Source organism: Henckelia pumila, chromosome 1 (genome assembly GCF_033568475.1).
Source record: "Henckelia pumila isolate YLH828 chromosome 1, ASM3356847v2, whole genome shotgun sequence".
Lineage (NCBI taxonomy): Eukaryota > Viridiplantae > Streptophyta > Magnoliopsida > Lamiales > Gesneriaceae > Henckelia > Henckelia pumila.
Window position 1 is genome coordinate 85,107,017 of NC_133120.1, and position 17,774 is coordinate 85,124,790.

General features: G+C 30.5%; 2 protein-coding genes across 4 annotated transcripts; both read right to left on the reverse strand.

The window, feature by feature from the left end:
* Nucleotides 1-5: 5 nt before the first annotated feature.
* LOC140882124 (protein FAR1-RELATED SEQUENCE 9) lies at nucleotides 6-3,129 on the reverse strand. Of its 3 annotated transcripts, none has more exons than XM_073287902.1 (3): nucleotides 2,832-3,129; nucleotides 945-2,444; nucleotides 6-564 (listed from the first exon to the last, which is right to left on the reverse strand). In XM_073287902.1, the coding sequence occupies exons 2-3, from the start codon at nucleotides 2,421-2,423 to the stop codon at nucleotides 397-399; spliced, it is 1,647 nt and encodes a 548-aa protein (XP_073144003.1). In that variant the 5' UTR covers nucleotides 2,424-2,444; nucleotides 2,832-3,129; the 3' UTR covers nucleotides 6-396. The 3 variants fall into 3 exon arrangements, with proteins under 3 accessions (XP_073144003.1, XP_073144011.1, XP_073144020.1); XM_073287910.1 differs by having other exon boundaries at nucleotides 945-2,450; XM_073287919.1 differs by lacking the exon at nucleotides 6-564 and adding an exon at nucleotides 593-748.
* Nucleotides 3,130-8,571: 5,442 nt separating this feature from the next.
* Nucleotides 8,572-11,431, reverse strand: LOC140875149 (FCS-Like Zinc finger 14-like). Its single transcript, XM_073278711.1, has 2 exons — nucleotides 10,541-11,431; nucleotides 8,572-8,856 (listed from the first exon to the last, which is right to left on the reverse strand). The coding sequence occupies exons 1-2, from the start codon at nucleotides 11,119-11,121 to the stop codon at nucleotides 8,697-8,699; spliced, it is 741 nt and encodes a 246-aa protein (XP_073134812.1). The 5' UTR covers nucleotides 11,122-11,431; the 3' UTR covers nucleotides 8,572-8,696.
* Nucleotides 11,432-17,774: the final 6,343 nt, after the last annotated feature.

Here is a 17,774-nt window from a genome sequence, read left to right on the forward strand (position 1 = left end):
TTTTGGTTTATAACAGTAACAATTGTATCTTCACATGATTGACTTAATTCAATCTTGAAACAACTATATTCTGATACGAGCTGAACCGGCATGAAATGAAACTCAAGGCAATTTACTAGGAACGACTTTAAATGAGCCAGATCAAAGCAAAGCATGAGAGAAGAAATATTCGTACTGCATAATATGGTTCAGAGGAATTTTAGCCTATCATGCTTTCACCTATTATTTCCTTTTATTTCATCATATCCAAGTACATTTACAAATTACGTACAATACTTAAGAATTGGAAACGAAATGCACTCGAAATTAGCTATTTGCAGGGTAGAGATTCGAAGGAGAAGGGTCATCTGCCGGTTAAAACTAAAACGAACATGAAGACTGACCTCAGGTTTGCGTTTACTCTTTTAATGTGAGCCGTGCATTTTGGACTTTAACGGAGAGCGTTAGCTTCTGGTCTTCCATGTCTTTAAAAAGCGCGAGTAGGATCTTACGATACACTTCAGACTTTTGATTTGCACAATCCAGTTCAGCCATCAGTTCTTGAATTTTTTTCTCCTCCTCTTCCTGCAAGATGTAAGCAAGGCAGGGATTGTGCAAACATTGGGTTAGGTAAGACTTAAACTGTGTAAAGTTAAAGTTTAGTAGAAACTAGAAATAAACCAGAGACAGAAACACCAAGCTAGAACTTCTACAGGAAACTGCATTCCAAGAGCAGGTAACTGATCGACTCTAGCTAGATTAGGTGGAACTGCAGGACAATAGGAACTGGTGTTGAAATGAAGAACAAGGAATTTTTTCTAAGGATAAGCAAGCTCTAGTGAAATATTTTGGATCTTCTGACCCTGGTAACACACCCAAAAGATGCAAGGCCATATATATATATGAGGATGAATTTAGTCACATATTGTACATGCGATAGAAAAATGTAGTCTAAAATATCGAACCTTGGATAAAGGTGCTGTAGATTGATTCTCAATGGTATGCATCTCCAGATTCCCTCCATCTGCCTCATCGGTGTCCTGCATGGCTCCGGAACTTTTACTCTTCACAGCTGCGACTCGTTTTGAAGCCTCTTGCAGAGCACTCATTGCCATGTTATAACTATGTATAGATTTTGCTCCTTCTTCTACATATTTCATAGCCTCTTGGCGCAAATTATTTCGTCGAGTAGTTACAGACTCTCGATCACAGTTGGGCAACATTGTCGAACTATCACTCGTGGATAAACCATCTGTCTTTGCATTTTTTGTCCAACGTTTCAGTACATAATCAGAAGGTAGGGTAAGAACATTTTTTGTTCTGAATACTGACAGTACATGCCTGCAAATGATACCAGAAAATTCAAACATTTGACAGGCACAGGTAGCTTTCATCTCAAATGCATTGAATCTAACCGTGTGAGCTTTGTGCTCTTCACCAAATTTGGCTACCCTATATGATGTCACTATAGTAGAGCCATCAATCATAGTAGCAGGATTAGCAAGAGTCTCCACCAATTCCTCTTGAAATTTAATGAATATCCTCCTGGTATAAAGATTAGCCGCCTGTTTTTCCATGGGGGACGGTGTCTTCAAAACTGGTGCAACATTAGAAGTATCAAAATCCTCTTTCAATTCCTTCTCTTGCCAACTTGAGATGGCCTTTTCATACTGTTTGATTAGCAGCTGTATAGTGTTAGTGGTATTATTCACAAACCCATCGAAGAACAAACTTGTGCCGCCGTTGTTCTCCCCTGGGGACAATTCCCCAAAAAACACCTCTCTCACATAAACAGGGATCCACTGATCACGAATCCTGTAAACAGACTGAAGCCATTCGTTATCCGTAAGGAAGTACCTGTCCAGGAGGGCCGCCCAACAGGACTCAAACTCCTCAACTGTGCTGGCTTCATTGATGCAGTTCTTGAACTCCACATCAAAAGTAGGATTTGTTTGATATACATGAGCTAACTTCTCCCGTGTCTGACTGAATAAGCTCCATCTACAAAACCGATGGCGTACCTCTGGAAGAACTTGTGCCACAGCCATCTGTACCAGCCGATCAGGGTCGGTAGTGACTGAAACAGGGCTGCGGCCAGACATTGCTTGCAGCCATGTTTGAAGGAGCCAGATAAATGTGTTTTCAGACTCATTCAGAAGCAACCCACATCCAAAGAGAACAGGTTGAGCATGATGATTTATGCCAGTGAAAGTGACAAAGGGCAACTTCAAGCGGTTAGCCCTGTATGATGTATCGATTATGACCGTGTCCCCGAAATTGGTATAATTTGCAAGGAAAGCTGCATCAGTCCAAAAAACATTTCCACTATCACCCTGAAATGCATAAAAAAAAGACGGATTTGCATCCTGCATTCTTTTCATATAATCAGACACATATCGAACCCCAGCACCCATATTTATCTGCTTGTTGATACTTTCATGCATTTTAATCTATACCAGAAGCACCTGCACCTAACAGACAATTCAAGTCATCAAAACGTTTCAAAATAAAGCATTCTTTCAGACTTTCAGTTCATTTGAATCTCAATTAAATTGTTTTGAAAATTCACATCATCTATTGGCAGTAGTCAGTAGATAAATACTTCGATCGGCTTTCAAAAATTAGATACCAACAAATTGTATCCATTAGAGATCAAAATAAGAATTAATCAGCAATGTCAGAAGAAATTCCGACTCGAGTCCACGGTTAGAACGAAACTAAAAGCTGCTTTAAGGCAAACACAAAAGAGTAATATAAATTTACTCGAGCCACCGTTCGAATGCAATTAACGGAAATCGAAAATTTATGAAGAACAAAGGAATCCATAAATAAGTGAAAGGTAGGTAGCTCACCGGAACTTTGAAGGAATCCAGCGACCGTGAATCGATCAGAGATGGAATACCGAGCGGCGGCGGCGTTCGCAGCAATTCTTAAACGAGGTTTGAATTTCACGAAATAAATGAAATCACATCCAATTTCGTCTCCTAAAGTAGTGCCACCAGGATCTCGAACATGATATATCTATCTACCGTCTACACGACTGCGGCTGAAATCATCACCATGGAAAAATTAGAGTTTCAGAATTCGACCGAGCTTGTTTTTTGCTGGAACTCGTATATTATACTTTAGAGTGTTTTTAGTCACGCAAGGATGGCAGTATGGCACCGCGCATCAAACCGCCCTGGGCCTAGAGTCTACACCCACCTAAGCGGGTTCACAGGTAGGGTGGGTTTCAGTTTTGGCCAAACCCGTATCGAATGCCATAATATATATATATGTATATATAAATTTAAAATATACATTATATATATAAATATAAAGTATATATGTAATATTAATAATATATAATTATATTTTTATACTAAATAATTAATATTTTATCTATAATTTAAGTGTATAATATTATTGGATTGAATTGAATTTATTTTATTTTATTATGATATGTTTAGTATAAAAATATATAATTATAATATTTTTTTGGTTAATTATTATTAATTAATTACAAGTTGATAAATTTTAAAATATTTTTTTGTCTTAAACATTATTAATATATACTTGAAATTAAATTTAATAATTTTTGTTAATTTTTAAACTTTTTAATTTAATAAATTTAAAAATATTTAATTTTTAGCGGGTCCAATCCGGGTTAGACCCAGATTGGACCCGTCGGGTTCGCGGGGCGGGGCGGGGCGGTTCCAGTCCAAAGGGAGGCTGGGCGAGTCCCGGGTTTAGCCAAACTCGTCCCAGACCCACCTCGTTGTCATCCCTACACGAAAGTCGAACAAGAAATATCACTTGTTTTTTTTAAAAAAAGTGTTTTTGTTAAAAACTTAAGCGTTTGGTTACAATAGAAGTTTTTTTTAAAAATATTTATTTAAGTTTAAATAATTACTTTTTAAAAGCTAAAAATTTTGACTTTTTGAATTTGGGACATGTTTTGCTTTAGTTTCTGGTAATCTATTTCTATTTCTATTGTAGAAATATTAATGATGACATTGATGGGCAAAATTTTTGCATTATCAAATTTTATTATTGCCCCAATTTTGTTCTTTAAAGTGTAACGTATGATGGCTATTTTGGACATTTACAAGGAAAAGAGAAGGGCAACAAAGGAAATTTGGAATCTAATTGAGATATTAAGTACCATTAATTATCTTAAATTCATTTTAAAAAGAATCAATAAGATGAAAATGTTATTATATATATATAAAGTATTGCTATCGTCTACTTTTTCTCAATAAATCTACCTTTTCCAATAAATTATTGTTGAATCCTTTAAGTGAATGTATAATTCTTATATTTAGTTATTATGATAATTTTTTGTTTCGAAAAATGTAGAGACATGATATAATTTAATAAGATTTATAAAAGTCTCTTTTGTTGATTATGATAATATAATATTAAGATACTAATAAATAAAAAATAATAATTTAAATAAAAATATAATAATTTTTAGTTTGAAATTATCATATTAAAACAAATAATGGGCTGCATGCAAATTGTAATATGTAATAATTTTTTCTTTCAAAAATTAATGTAGAAGCATGAGATAAATTAGGAAGGATAAAAAAAATCTTATTATTATGATAATATAATATTAAGATACTAATAAAGAAAAAACAAAAATAAAACAAAAGTAAGATAATTATTTTTGTTTGAAATTATCATATTAAATATGAGCTATATACAAATTGTAATAGTGTAACGAATGAAGAAATAAACATACTTTTTACACTATCGTAATAAACATAACTAAATGTTTTGTAAAAAAATTATCCATTTTAAAACTTCAATAAAATATGTGCTTAGATAATTTCTGGATAGAGAATCACCATAAATGTTATTATTAATGATTTTAATGTTTTAATATAATAAAACAAAAAATAAAATATTTCATCGCAAATCAAACTCAATTATTTATGTCATAAAAAAACATTAACAAATGATTTTGCTGAGATTTAGCGCATTTCATTATATATATTTTTACTATTAGTATTTTATTAAACTTTTTACTACTCATACTACTACTATTACTAATTATTAATTAATAATTAGGATGTAAGATTTATTATTATAAGTTTTATAACTAAAACATGATTTAAAAAAAATGGAGAGGTATTACTTATGAGTAATAATGAAACATTTATAACTAAAAAGTTATTGTAAGTTATCTGAATTATGTACTTTTGATGTTAATTTTTAATTGGTAAAAAAAAAGACAACAAAACACTAATTTAATATGATAAATTTAATGAGAATTAAAATAACAATTAAAACTCTTAATTAACATAAAATAATAATTAGTGACACTATCATTTATATATAATAATGATTAAGAAAAAAACTTTATTTAAGATGACTAAATTATTAAAATGATGCTAATATAAACTATTAATTAATATAAAATAATATATTTTAAATATATATATAAATTAATTACTAAAGATAATATTTCTTTGATATTTCCTCTTAATTAATTTATCTCCATATACTACATACAAGTGATATAAAAACAAGAAAATAGAGGGGCAAAATTTTTTTCATTGAAAATTTATCACTTCGTTTTCAAATTGTGCATCGCTAAAAAAACATGCATGGAAGATTATGAAAAATTGAGGTAAAAAATAACGATGAAAAATATATTAAAAATTTTAGTCAAATCTAAGAGTGATGTGATTGATTGCATCATGAGTAATGAATATTGATTTAATTTTTTTCATTTATATCCATTATTACCTCAAAATTAATTATTAATAAGCTATGTATTCTATCTAATTTAAAAATGCATACACAATATATCAACGTATTTTGATGACTGAAAACAATTAGAACAAGAAATGAATAATAATAATTTAATATATTAATTAACATAATTAAAGTTAGCATCTTAAAAGTTACTCATAATTTCTAATTAAATCTTTATTTTTAAGCCAAAATTTATTAAATTAATTTCTTATATTTGTAAAAAAATATTATAAATATTATATTCCTATCATTATGACAATCTTATTTCATATAAACTCTTCAATAAACACTAATAATTAAACCAAAGAGAATATTTAAGAGTAAAACAATTATATATTATATTTAACTCTATTAATTAGATTTTAAATTGCATTTGAATCTACATCATTGTTTTTATTATATATTGCATATGTTTTGATTATATAGTCATACCTTTTTAACACATATTAAAAAATCATCGGAAAATCAAATTAGATACAAACTTCATATTTTATCCCTGTCTAATTCATTAAAAAAATTATTGTATGTTTTTTTAACACGTAGTTAATATATTTTATATATTATTAAAAGAGTAGAAAAATATTGTTGTAGTATGAAAAAAAAATTGCTAAATATAATACATGTTTATATATTTGGGGCAAACAAAGAAAGAATTGTGACATATATAATTGAGACAGAAGTAGTAAGTATATAGTATAATATATGCGTAAATATATCATAAAACCAATATACCAATGTTCTCTAAAAATCAATTATCCAACTTAAATCGCAATAATAATTCAAATCAATTGACCAATTTATTACATACAAAACATGGTAAATAAATATATATGTAAAATCATTTTGATGAAAGATGATAACAATAATAATAATAAAAAAATAATAAAAATTTAATATGTTAATTAAGATAACATCTTAAAAGTTACTCGTAATTTCTAATTAAATAATTATTTTTAACCAAATTTTATTAAACTAATGAAATATATTTGTAAATAAATACGAATAAAATATTATATATCATAATATATTTTAACAATCTCATTTAAATAAGTCATTTAATGAACACTAAAAAACAGATAATAAACAAACCTTAGAAAAAATTTAGAAGTAGAACAATTACATATCATATTTAACTATACTACTTTTCAATGCCATTTTAATTTACAAAATATATTTTTATATAATATAATATGTTTGCAAATAAATCATAAAATCACACAATTTTCGATACGTGGCACGAAAAGAATTGGCAAAAAATTTGTAACTGAGGCTTGGTGGCATCTGAAATCTTATTGTATAAGTTGAGAAGGGAATTGAAGGTTCTAGTCCATGTAAAAAGAACTAGAACATTATGGATAAGACTTGAACATTCTAAGTTCATGTGTAATAACCTAAAATACCGTGAAAAATGTTGGGTCTAGCAGCTTTCGTGGCATTCTAGCAAGATGTGAAGACGTTGGAAAAAATTTAGCCTGTTCTACAACAAATGTAAATATGTAAGATAATCGAAAATACTCTATCGTGTAGAATAATGTGACATACACTAAAAAGATCTAGATGCTTAGGACTTGCAGAGCTGGTCCTTGTTGTCTGGAGGCCCTGAGCGAAACTATGAATTATGCCCTTATCTTGCAATCAATAATTTATCTTTCGCTCCGAGCATCGTTTATTCCAAAAGAAACTTTTCCATTATCCATTATAGAATATATATACACCTACAAAAAATATCCATTATATAATATATACACCTAAAAAAAATATATCGAAGCAACTCATTTAAAGTATTGTAATGAAACACACTTTTAGAGACAAAATCATCAATAATATCATCATATTCAATGCATTCCAAAATATTTTTTTCAATACATTAAATTGTCGGTCCATTTAATCTATCTTGAGTTATTGTCGTCCGCAAGTAAGATTTTATTAATTTTAGTTTTGAAAAACTTCTCTCGACAGACATAATAACACAGAGTCACATGCTTCCTGATTCCTAAAGGCGGCCATTTTTAAGAATTTGACCAAAGTATTATTTTGGAAAAAAAAATGCTTATCGAAGCAATGAAAGGATTAAGGACAACAACTACATACCTAGACCGATAGGCGCCAACGCTAAAGCGGTCTGAATTCTCTTCAGTCTTCAGTTTTCAAGACTTCACACACTGAGATTGTTGAGAGAAGCGTTGTAAGAGACTTAAGGTTTAGGGCTTATTTTTTAAGATTTGGGCCCTAATTTTTTACATATTTTTTGGGCCCTTGGCGAGAGTCTGATAGCCCTTCTCCAGTGCCGACTCTGAGGACTTGTGAGTTGTGTATATATAGAGATAGAGATGTAGGATGAAACAAAATTTAAATATGCAATGATGTCCAAAACAAAAAGAAATGTAAAATATATAAACACGTAATTATTGATACAAATTTTTTCCACGGATGGTTCGATGCTACCCATGGGGCACTACCCTATGGGTAGCTGTCATGCCTGATTGGCCCAAGGCATGTGGGGCCCACATCATTTGGGCCAATCAAGGTCTAACACGCTACACACAGGCTACATCAAATTTTCCCTTTTCCACATGAAAATCTTTTGTTAAAATAGAAGTTAACGGTGTGAATTATTCCAGAATCGAAATCGAATTGATTTATAAAAGAAGACATCAATCAACTTCAATCATTTCGCGGGATTCAACCAATTGTCTTTATTGTAGAATAGACCCCGGTTTTTCACACTTTAAGATTTTTCCTTCATGCTTAGTTTTTATAATTTCGTCAAAATTTGTCATGGCACAATAATTATTTTATATATATAAACAATGTTATTCCATGAAATTATCTATAGACGACCGAGTCTATATGGAATATATTTTCATTAAGCCAGAAAAGTTCATGGTTCTCTCAAGTACATTCTTTAATATATTTAGCCTATAATGCTCTTATTCAGTGGCAATTATATATGCAATGAGCATGGCTACTACTCAAGCTGCAGCAACACCAGCAATGAATTGCAATGCACCCGAGCAAGCCGAAGCAGAGCAATCTATGGGTTTCATCACCTCGGTATGACACTTCTCTTTCTGTTCATCGATTGATATTTGCTTGCAACGACACTCTGGGCTACAGAATGCCTTCTCCCCTCTGCGACAATATTACCAGCAAATAATGTCAAATAAAAAATTTCCATGGTATATATAATGGGATTGTGATATTTTCACATGTAGTCCAATTTCAAAACAACATCATTTGAGAGTAATATTTCCCGAGGAGCGTGACATAATACTGACGCAGGTAGAAATTGGTGATTCTAAGAAATGAGTTAACTTCCGCCATAAATCAGCCAGACCATATACGATCAAGACTTTTCTAGCAAGAGTAGAGATTATTGAGTTGAAGGAAGACAGACGTTTGGGAGACGGAATGATATAACTTCGGTGTGTTTGCAAAGAAAATCACCATTCTTAGAAAGCACTCAAAAGCATATAATCTATGCATTCCCTTCAGCAACAAATAAGGGTATTCCTCAATAACAAGCAAATCAGGAATGGCAAATTAATAGATTAGAACAAAGATGTCTAGTTTTCTAAACTAAGAAACCTACCAAATCAAATAAAACGTTAAAGCTATCTAACAAAATACGCATTTTGATAATAATTAGTCATTAAAGAATAAAACAAGGGGTGGCACGAGGCTGGTTTCTGGTCCAAATGCACAAGCCACGTGTCAAGATGGCGTGCCAATATAATAGAATGACAAGTTGTTTCCCTTATAAAAAAACTGACAAATGATGGATACTAAAGAGTTTCATGTTTATTTAGATATTTCAGTTGGCCAAAATTGTCACCTAGAAGTTCCAATGGCGAACTCAAAAAACCATACCTCATTTCCACTGGCTAATAAAGAAGGGTATACACCGTAACAGTACCGGTGCTTTTTCAAAAGTTGTTCTTGACAGCAAAAGACACTCACAGACAACCAAAATATCTAAAAAGATAATCTCCCAAGCATTAAGGTCAAGAAGGTCACATATTTGATCGATCATAGCAATCATCGGACCATTTGTCTGTGAATGGGATCATGAGTGATCAGTTAACTCCTATACCATGGTTTCCGGCCACTGAGAAACTTATAAAACTAAAGAATCACCTCAGTTTAACACACAAGAAATATCCTGATCATTACCGAAACTAGCAGGTTAGAACAAGTATTGTTATATTGGTAATAGTAGTAAATACATAACACAACAACATTCCATAATTGATCCTTGAAAAACATCGCAAAAATTAATTCCAAGAACCCCATTAACAAAGCCAGTGAGATTTTGGAATCGTGACACACCAGAAATAGCATCTAGTGCAGTAGATAAAAGATTAGTACTACTTAACCCAAAGAACACTGTTAACGAAAAACCATAGAGTAATTTGTAACTATCAGACAAAGATCAGCACAAGATTCAAGTGATAAAGAATTACATCTACCCACGGTCACCTTTCTGCTTCTGTTTACTTCCTTATCAACTTTTCCTTGATATTTCTCTTTGATATTTCTAGTAGTGATGCCAAAGGCTAAAAGCCTAAGAATGTAAAGCGCAAACTATTTGCCTAATTGGATACATTATACATAAAAATTTGCATAAGATTCCATAAAGATTCAAAACTTTAGCAACACTAAAATTTCAGCTCAGAAATCTCATCTGTTAAAGATCATCAGTGACAGTACCCAATAGAGAACATACAAAATCCAAATAAAACATAATCACATTCAACTCATTCTATAAACAATTACCCAAATTCAGACATCGGTAAATTCTGCATCAAAATTGTACCTGTACATAAAAATATCCAAGCCGTGAAGCAACTTCTTGCAAAGAAAGCAAGAAGTTAGAAAATCCGAGGTCCAAAAGGTGGCCATTTCACTTCCAAAACCGACTGAAGAATCAGAGACCACCCTAAAACCACCACCATTCCCATCAGCAGCAGAAACCCCGTGAAACCCATCATTATTTCCCACAGAATCAGCATAAAAATACTCCATTTTCCTTGTCAGATTCTCACCCACGTGAGATATCACACAAGTGTACTCCTCACACAACTCCATTTCCTCCACGCTAAGCTTCTCACTAACCTCGTTCTTTTTCAAGAAATTTTCATTTCCATGTACCGGGATTGGATATTTTAATGATTTTGGGGAGATTGCAAGAACCACAGTCCTAAAGATCGGATCTTCACTATCTTGCTGTTCGAGGGCTGCAAGAATACCAAGTCCCACGGCGCCGTTCGGCTCCTTAAAGTTCCTGGGAGATCTACAGGCATTGGTCTGTTTTGTGGAGCCGTGGTGTTCAGTGAAGTTTAGAAATGATAAATTTACAGAGACCCTCTTCTCTTTTTTCCATTCTATTTCAACCATTCTTCCAAACTGAATCACAAGCTCAAAAATGGGAGGAAACTTGTGATCTTTAGTGGGTTCTTTGTCTACACTCTGATGTATTTCTGGTACACACAGGGACTGTGGCAGTACCGACAAAACTTGAGTTTAGAGATATTTTCTTGGGATATTAAGGTGATTAAGCCCACTTACGGTTGTTATTAACGTGGGAGAGAGGGGGAGAGGGAAAGAAGAAGACCACCATCGATTAATCTTACACTTCTGCTTCTCTCTCCAAAAAAATTGCGCACTTTAAGGATGAATGGAGAGAATACAAGCAGCCTCGTTGATGTGTTGTGAAAGCTAAATCTAAATACTAATAGGAAGTTATCTCGTGTTTGTGATCTTATTTCTACTATTTCATTTGTTATCAGAAAATTAATAAATTGTTGGATGTCTTTTTTATTTTTTAGACTAAGATAATTGACATTTGACACACATCGGATAAATCATAGGCTAAAAAGTATCTTGTTGATCACTAGATAAATCGATTAAAGAGTATCTTGTTAATCATGCTAATCAGATAAATTTTATTGGATAAATTCAAAAAAGTGCCGACGAGACAAACTCATACCATTAGATAATCATTTATCCGCTTCATCAATTCGAACACGTTGGAGCTTGAATGTTTTTTTTTAAAAAATATAAATAAAACCAACATTAGATTAAACATAAGTCATAAAAAAATTACGTACAAAAGAGTTGATGAACAGATTACAAATCAATCAAATCATTGAATTAAAATTAAAATATTATCAATTATATATATTTCTTGTATTTATGCTTGTTAATTAATTATTGAAACCTGACAACTGACAACTGTAGTGTATCATTTTATACAAATTTAATCAATTAAATCAAATATATTATTATATATTCAATAATATTTATATCTATCTTCACAAATGTACTATTTAGAGAATCTTCAAGGGGCGAGAAAGCCCAGCAAGGAAGTGGGCTTCCTAGCCTTAATTGCTCTCCTCGCCCCTTTAAGGAAAGGGGTAGGGGTGTTTATTCGGGCGACTTGGATCGAACTGAACCGAAATTTTGGTTTTCCGAAAAGCCAAACCGAAAATCGAACAGAATTGGGCGGTTCGGTTCGGTTTTCAACCGAAATTATTTTGGTTTTTAGGTTCGGTTTTAAAAAAAAAATTGAAAATTTTTTTCTCTAAAAATCGGTTTTTTGAAAAAAAATAAAATAATTTTTTTTTAAAAAAACTAAATATTTTTAGTTATTCGAATAATTTTTTGGAAAAAATTAATGGTAAAATCAAATATTTGTGATTTAATACTTCGAAAAATATATTTGAAAATAACTGCACTTAGAACAAAAAAAATTGCTAACCTTTTTAATTCAATAATAATAATTTATGAATTTATAAAAATAATGTAATATATAATGCAAATATGTGTATATATAATATAATAAAATAACTTCATTAATTTTTAATTATTTCTATTTCAAAAATCAATATTTTTTAAAATCACTAAATCAATATATTTTTCAAGTTGAATACACAATTCAAGTATGTTTGAATAATTAGATAATTAATTAAACCAATTATGTTTTTTTTATAAAAAAGAACGAATGATGACTTTTGTTCTTTCAGTTTTTCAATAAAATTAATTTTATGGGCACACAATATTGGTGTACATATTAATTGATTGGTAAAAAAATTCAAATTCAAAAACAAATAAAAAAACAAAAAAATAAAGCAAAAAAAAAACGGTTTTTTGGTTCAGTTCGGTTAACCGCGAAAAAAAACCGAACCGAACCGAACCGAAAAAGCGAAAATCCAGAAATCCGTTTTCGGTTCGAACCGGATTTTCGGTTTCGGTTCTGATAGGGCGGTTATCCGAACCGTGAACACCCCTAGGAAGGGGCGAGGACATAGCACGAGAAGTTTCCTCGTGCGATGGTGCAGGCGGGGCCCGCGCGAAAACCCTCTCGCGGTGACCTGCATGCAATCTTGTTTTCTTTTATTATTATTATTTTATTATTTGTTTTTAAAACTTGAAATTGATCCAATGATCATATTAATCTAGACCGTTGGATCTTCAACGGATCAGATTAATCTGGCCCTTTAAATTATAAAAAATAATTTTAAAAATATAAAATTAATGATAAAAAAATTAATTTGATTTGGAAAATAATTTATTTTGTTGTTGGTAATTTTTTTTAATTATTTTAGTGTATTTATTAATTTTTTGTAATATTAAAATTTTAATTATGTGTAATTTTAATTTTTTTAATTATGTAAATTTATTTTGTGTTTAAATAAAAATATATTTAATAAAATAAAATTTTAATATTTCAACATTCTCTCTACAACATCATCTCACCCTCGCAGAACCAAACAATGAAGTTATCATCGCTGACATCATCATGCAATAAATTTATCAATTGCATCACACCAACTTCATCTCACCATTAAACATGCTCTTGTTTATTTAATCCCAATTAAACTGACTGGATGATGCTACATAGAGGAAAGATGTGCTTGTGACATGTCATAAAGCTATGTATAATGTAGGAAAAGCTAGAGGCTTACAAAACAAGAAACCTACTATTACATATACTGGATCATTTTTCGAGGGGGAATAGTGACACCAAAAACATACCGTGTCAATAAACTTAAACTAAAAAAAAAAAAAAACCCCATTTCTGTATTGATAAACTGAAATGTGGGAAATTTTATGTTGTCATTAAGACAATTCTGAAGAGTGCATTTAAAGAATGATTTTTTCCCTACATATTGAAAAAAGACGTAGACCTCATATAAATATATATTAATACATTAATAAATTAAATACACATCTTTAGAGACACTTTTAACAATAAAGTTAGAATATCATCTCGTCTTTCTGTTACAAAGTATGTTACATGTGCAACACTTGATTTAGCATTATTAAAGGAAGATAATGCTCACAGGGGTATAGACGAGTTGATAAGGTATAAGATGTCGTGAAAAAAAATTCCTCAGCGTTGCGGGTTCGATTTTCGTGTGAAATATATTTTCTGCTGAAATTAGGGGTGAGCATTCGATTAATTCGGTCAAAAATCGAACCGAAATCGAATTAACCGAATTTTTTTTGGGTTAACCGAACCGAACCGAACCGAATTTATATTCAAACCGATTTAACCGAACCAAATTAAAAACCAACCGAATTAACCGATTTTTTTTAAAAAAATTTAAAAACTTATAAAATTAATAATTTAAATATGATTTTTTTATCATTATAAAAATATATTTAACTTAAAAAAATTAAAATATGTATAATTAAGTAAAATATTAAATATAAACCCATTAAAATATGTTATAAATTATATATAAGGCATAATAAAAAAATTCAAAATTTAATTATTTATAATTCGGTTAACCGAATTAATCGAATTTTTTTTAAGAAAACCGAAAACCAAACCGAATTAACCGATTAACCAAAATTTTCTAACATAAAAACCGAATTTCTGAATTTTCGAATTGATTCTGTTCGGTCGGTTAATTCGGTTTAACCGAAATTTTGCTCACCCTGAGATGAAATATTGTGGAGGTATGCTCTGGGGGTTGACCATGTTGCTCGATCCCTTCCTCAGTTCTTTGCTGCTCGTGCACAATCCTCGATTTAACACTGCATGAGCCAATAAGTCTATACTCATGTGGGATGGGGCCCTTTCGAAATTAATCCTTTTAAAAGATTAAAGGAAGATAATTAATAAAGGAAAGATAATTAATTTGAGTATACATAAAAATAAGAGATGAAATACTTGTTTAAATGTAACAGGTGTATCGGATGATTTAGTGTGCCCCGGTTGATCTTTCAACGAAAATTTGGAGTTAAAAGAGCAACTAAAGGTGTCCATAGTAGGTAATAGATAATTGTTTGGTCAATAATTATAATTTCGATATTTTTTACTAACATCTTATCAGATGAAAAATGTTGCACGTGATTTGCCCAATACAACTCACACTAGATAAATTTAGTGTGTATTAGAGAGTAGCGTCATAAAAACTGCAGGTTTTATCGTCATTTTTTTTTTATATATATAAAAAAACAAAGTAAAAAGAATCCCGGTGAAATCATGAAAATATTGAAACATTCATATTCATGTTTAAAAGAATCACCCATTATCGGCGACAGCGTTGTAAACAAACCATGTGGTAGTCGTAGTCTAGTTGTTGTAATTCATCATAAAACACTAATTTTTTTAAATCAAGATTTAAAAAATAATGTAGGAAGAAATTGAAAACCATGATAATTAGAAACTAGTGTGGTGAGATACATGAATATGGTCTTTTAAAAAGCGTTGGGCATTTATTGAGCCACGGAATTAGCTGGTGGTCCAAAGGAATCACCATCATGCTCATGTCCTTTGTCACTAGAGTGGCAAACATTCAACACAAAAAAAAATGCACATAAAATTGACCTTAGGCACCTCTCTTATTTATGAATTATAAACTCAAATTAAAAGATTTATGTTCCTTGTTGCATGGTAAAGAATATATATATATCTATGCACTTAACCACTGGCGTAGCCAGCTTGTGGCGCAGCTGCCCACACTGGGCAAAAAAAATGTATATATATATATAGGTTATACGTATATACAGGTTATATATATATAAATAATTTTTAAATCCAAAAAACTAGCAAAATAATATAATTGTTTTGTCCTTTTATAATTTTTGATCTAAATTTTAGTTCTATTATTTGGGTACACGGTCTATAACTTTTTGTCCAATGTTTTCTTCTCACAAGTTTCGTACATTTTGATTAACAATAATTTCAACTCATATTACTTAATAGTTCATCGTTCATATTCTATACAAAATATATGATTTCACCAAATTTTAGGTTCAGTTTTTTTTCCTTCAAAGTTTTTCAATCATTCATTATATTTGTGTATGTATGTATATATATATATATATATATATATATATATATATATATATATATATATATACATATCGTGTTTTTTTGCAATCGAGACTGATGTTATGCTTATTTCTCGAAATGTAGATTTTATATTTTGGATCAGATTTTTTTAAATTGCGAATTTTGTACATGTTGTTCTTCATCTTTTTTACAATGTTTTCTCGACAATTAACAAGTGCTTATGACTGTTTGTAGCTTATGATCGAACTTTAAAATACATTATTTCTAGTCGTCGATTGACTGATATTTTTTTTATTAATTATAGTATATTATTGTCTATACTGAACCGAAAGTCTAGCTCCGCCCTTGCACTTAACAAGTATATATGACACACATGCAATGGATATGCATATTTAACAAGTAGCATTGTTATATATTCGTTCTGTGTGTAATATATAATATATGATATGTTTTTTTTTTTCAAATAGTTGATGTGGTTGTGATATCATGAAATAAAGTTTTCCATTACCTGTCGTGCACGCGTTTAATTTTTAGTGCCTCTCAATAAACTTGTGGCTCTTTACTCAAATAAATAAATGAATGAACTTGTTTGGTTCTAAATGGCTGGAGCCCATTTAAACTCGGTGTGTAAAAATATTACATTTGGAAATACAAGAGAAAAATTCTTAAAAGACGGTTGGGATTTTTCTTCCCTGATAAAAACATGTGGACTAGCTGATGTAGCTCATCTGACACCAATGTCCTAAGTATAGGGATTGTTCGATCTTATCCCATGGGTTTTACCCTATGGAATACGTATAGACATGTGATTGGCCAATTCATGTGGTCCCCACATTAGATATAGGATGAGATCTCAAGTTCGAGATCCAATTGTATCAAAACTCTCCTTCCTTAACTAAAAAAAATTGTGGGCTACAGAAATAATTAATTAAAAGTAATCATCTGAAACTAAACTATTATGAATCGGTATCAAGAGAAGTAATTTTATATTAAAAAAAATTTAAGCGTTGTTTCGTAAATCGTAGCATAATTTTGTTTCAATATTTTTTTTGAAAATCATTTTCTGTTCTTAATTTTATTTTGAATGACCAGATTTAAATTTATTAATGCAAAACAATTTGAGAAATGTTATTGTTTGTTTGCTCAACTCTTAAGGACCACTTTTCTTAAAAAAAATAATAAATAAATAAAAACACCTCTTAAGGACCACTGGATTAGCGAAGAGAGTCGTTTACGTGACTTATCTATCGGGTTGTTCAGCCGCCTTCTTTAATTTCAGTAATTATGTCATACTTGGTTTCAAAATATAAATTTAGCATAATTGGATATTTTTATTTTTATTTAGTACTATAATTATAATCATTACCATTTTACTATATTATTAAATTTGAGACACATACAATAACTAACTTTGTTGTCATGTCTATTTTAGACAATTGAAAATACTATTTTTCTCAAATTAAAAAAATATTATATTTTATTTAATAAAAATGTCATTAAAACCATTTTAGTACATTTGTATGTTATATTATCTCCATATTTTCAAGGGTGGACACATAAATTATGTTTTAGGGGCACAATCAAGAGTAGAGTCATGTATTGCTCCACTCCGGTGGTGACCAGGATGACATGATTTTTTCTCATATTTTTACATATTCAATTTAGTCCAATTTTTCAATAGTTTGGAGACCTATTTTAAAAATAAAAAATGCATGCTCAACCTATAAAAAAAATAGAAGGA

Bases quoted from the DNA above. Each gene is read 5' to 3' on its own strand.
- LOC140875149 (XM_073278711.1), bottom strand. From the start codon at position 11,121: ATGGTTGAAATAGAATGGAAAAAAGAGAAGAGGGTCTCTGTAAATTTA. The intron at 8,857-10,540 runs GTACAATTTTGA...ATATTGTCGCAG, and splicing joins TTGGATATTTTTATGTACAG to AGGGGAGAAGGCATTCTGTA.
- LOC140882124 (XM_073287902.1), bottom strand. From the start codon at position 2,423: ATGCATGAAAGTATCAACAAGCAGATAAATATGGGTGCTGGGGTTCGA. The intron at 565-944 runs GTTCGATATTTT...TACATCTTGCAG, and splicing joins CTACAGCACCTTTATCCAAG to GAAGAGGAGGAGAAAAAAAT.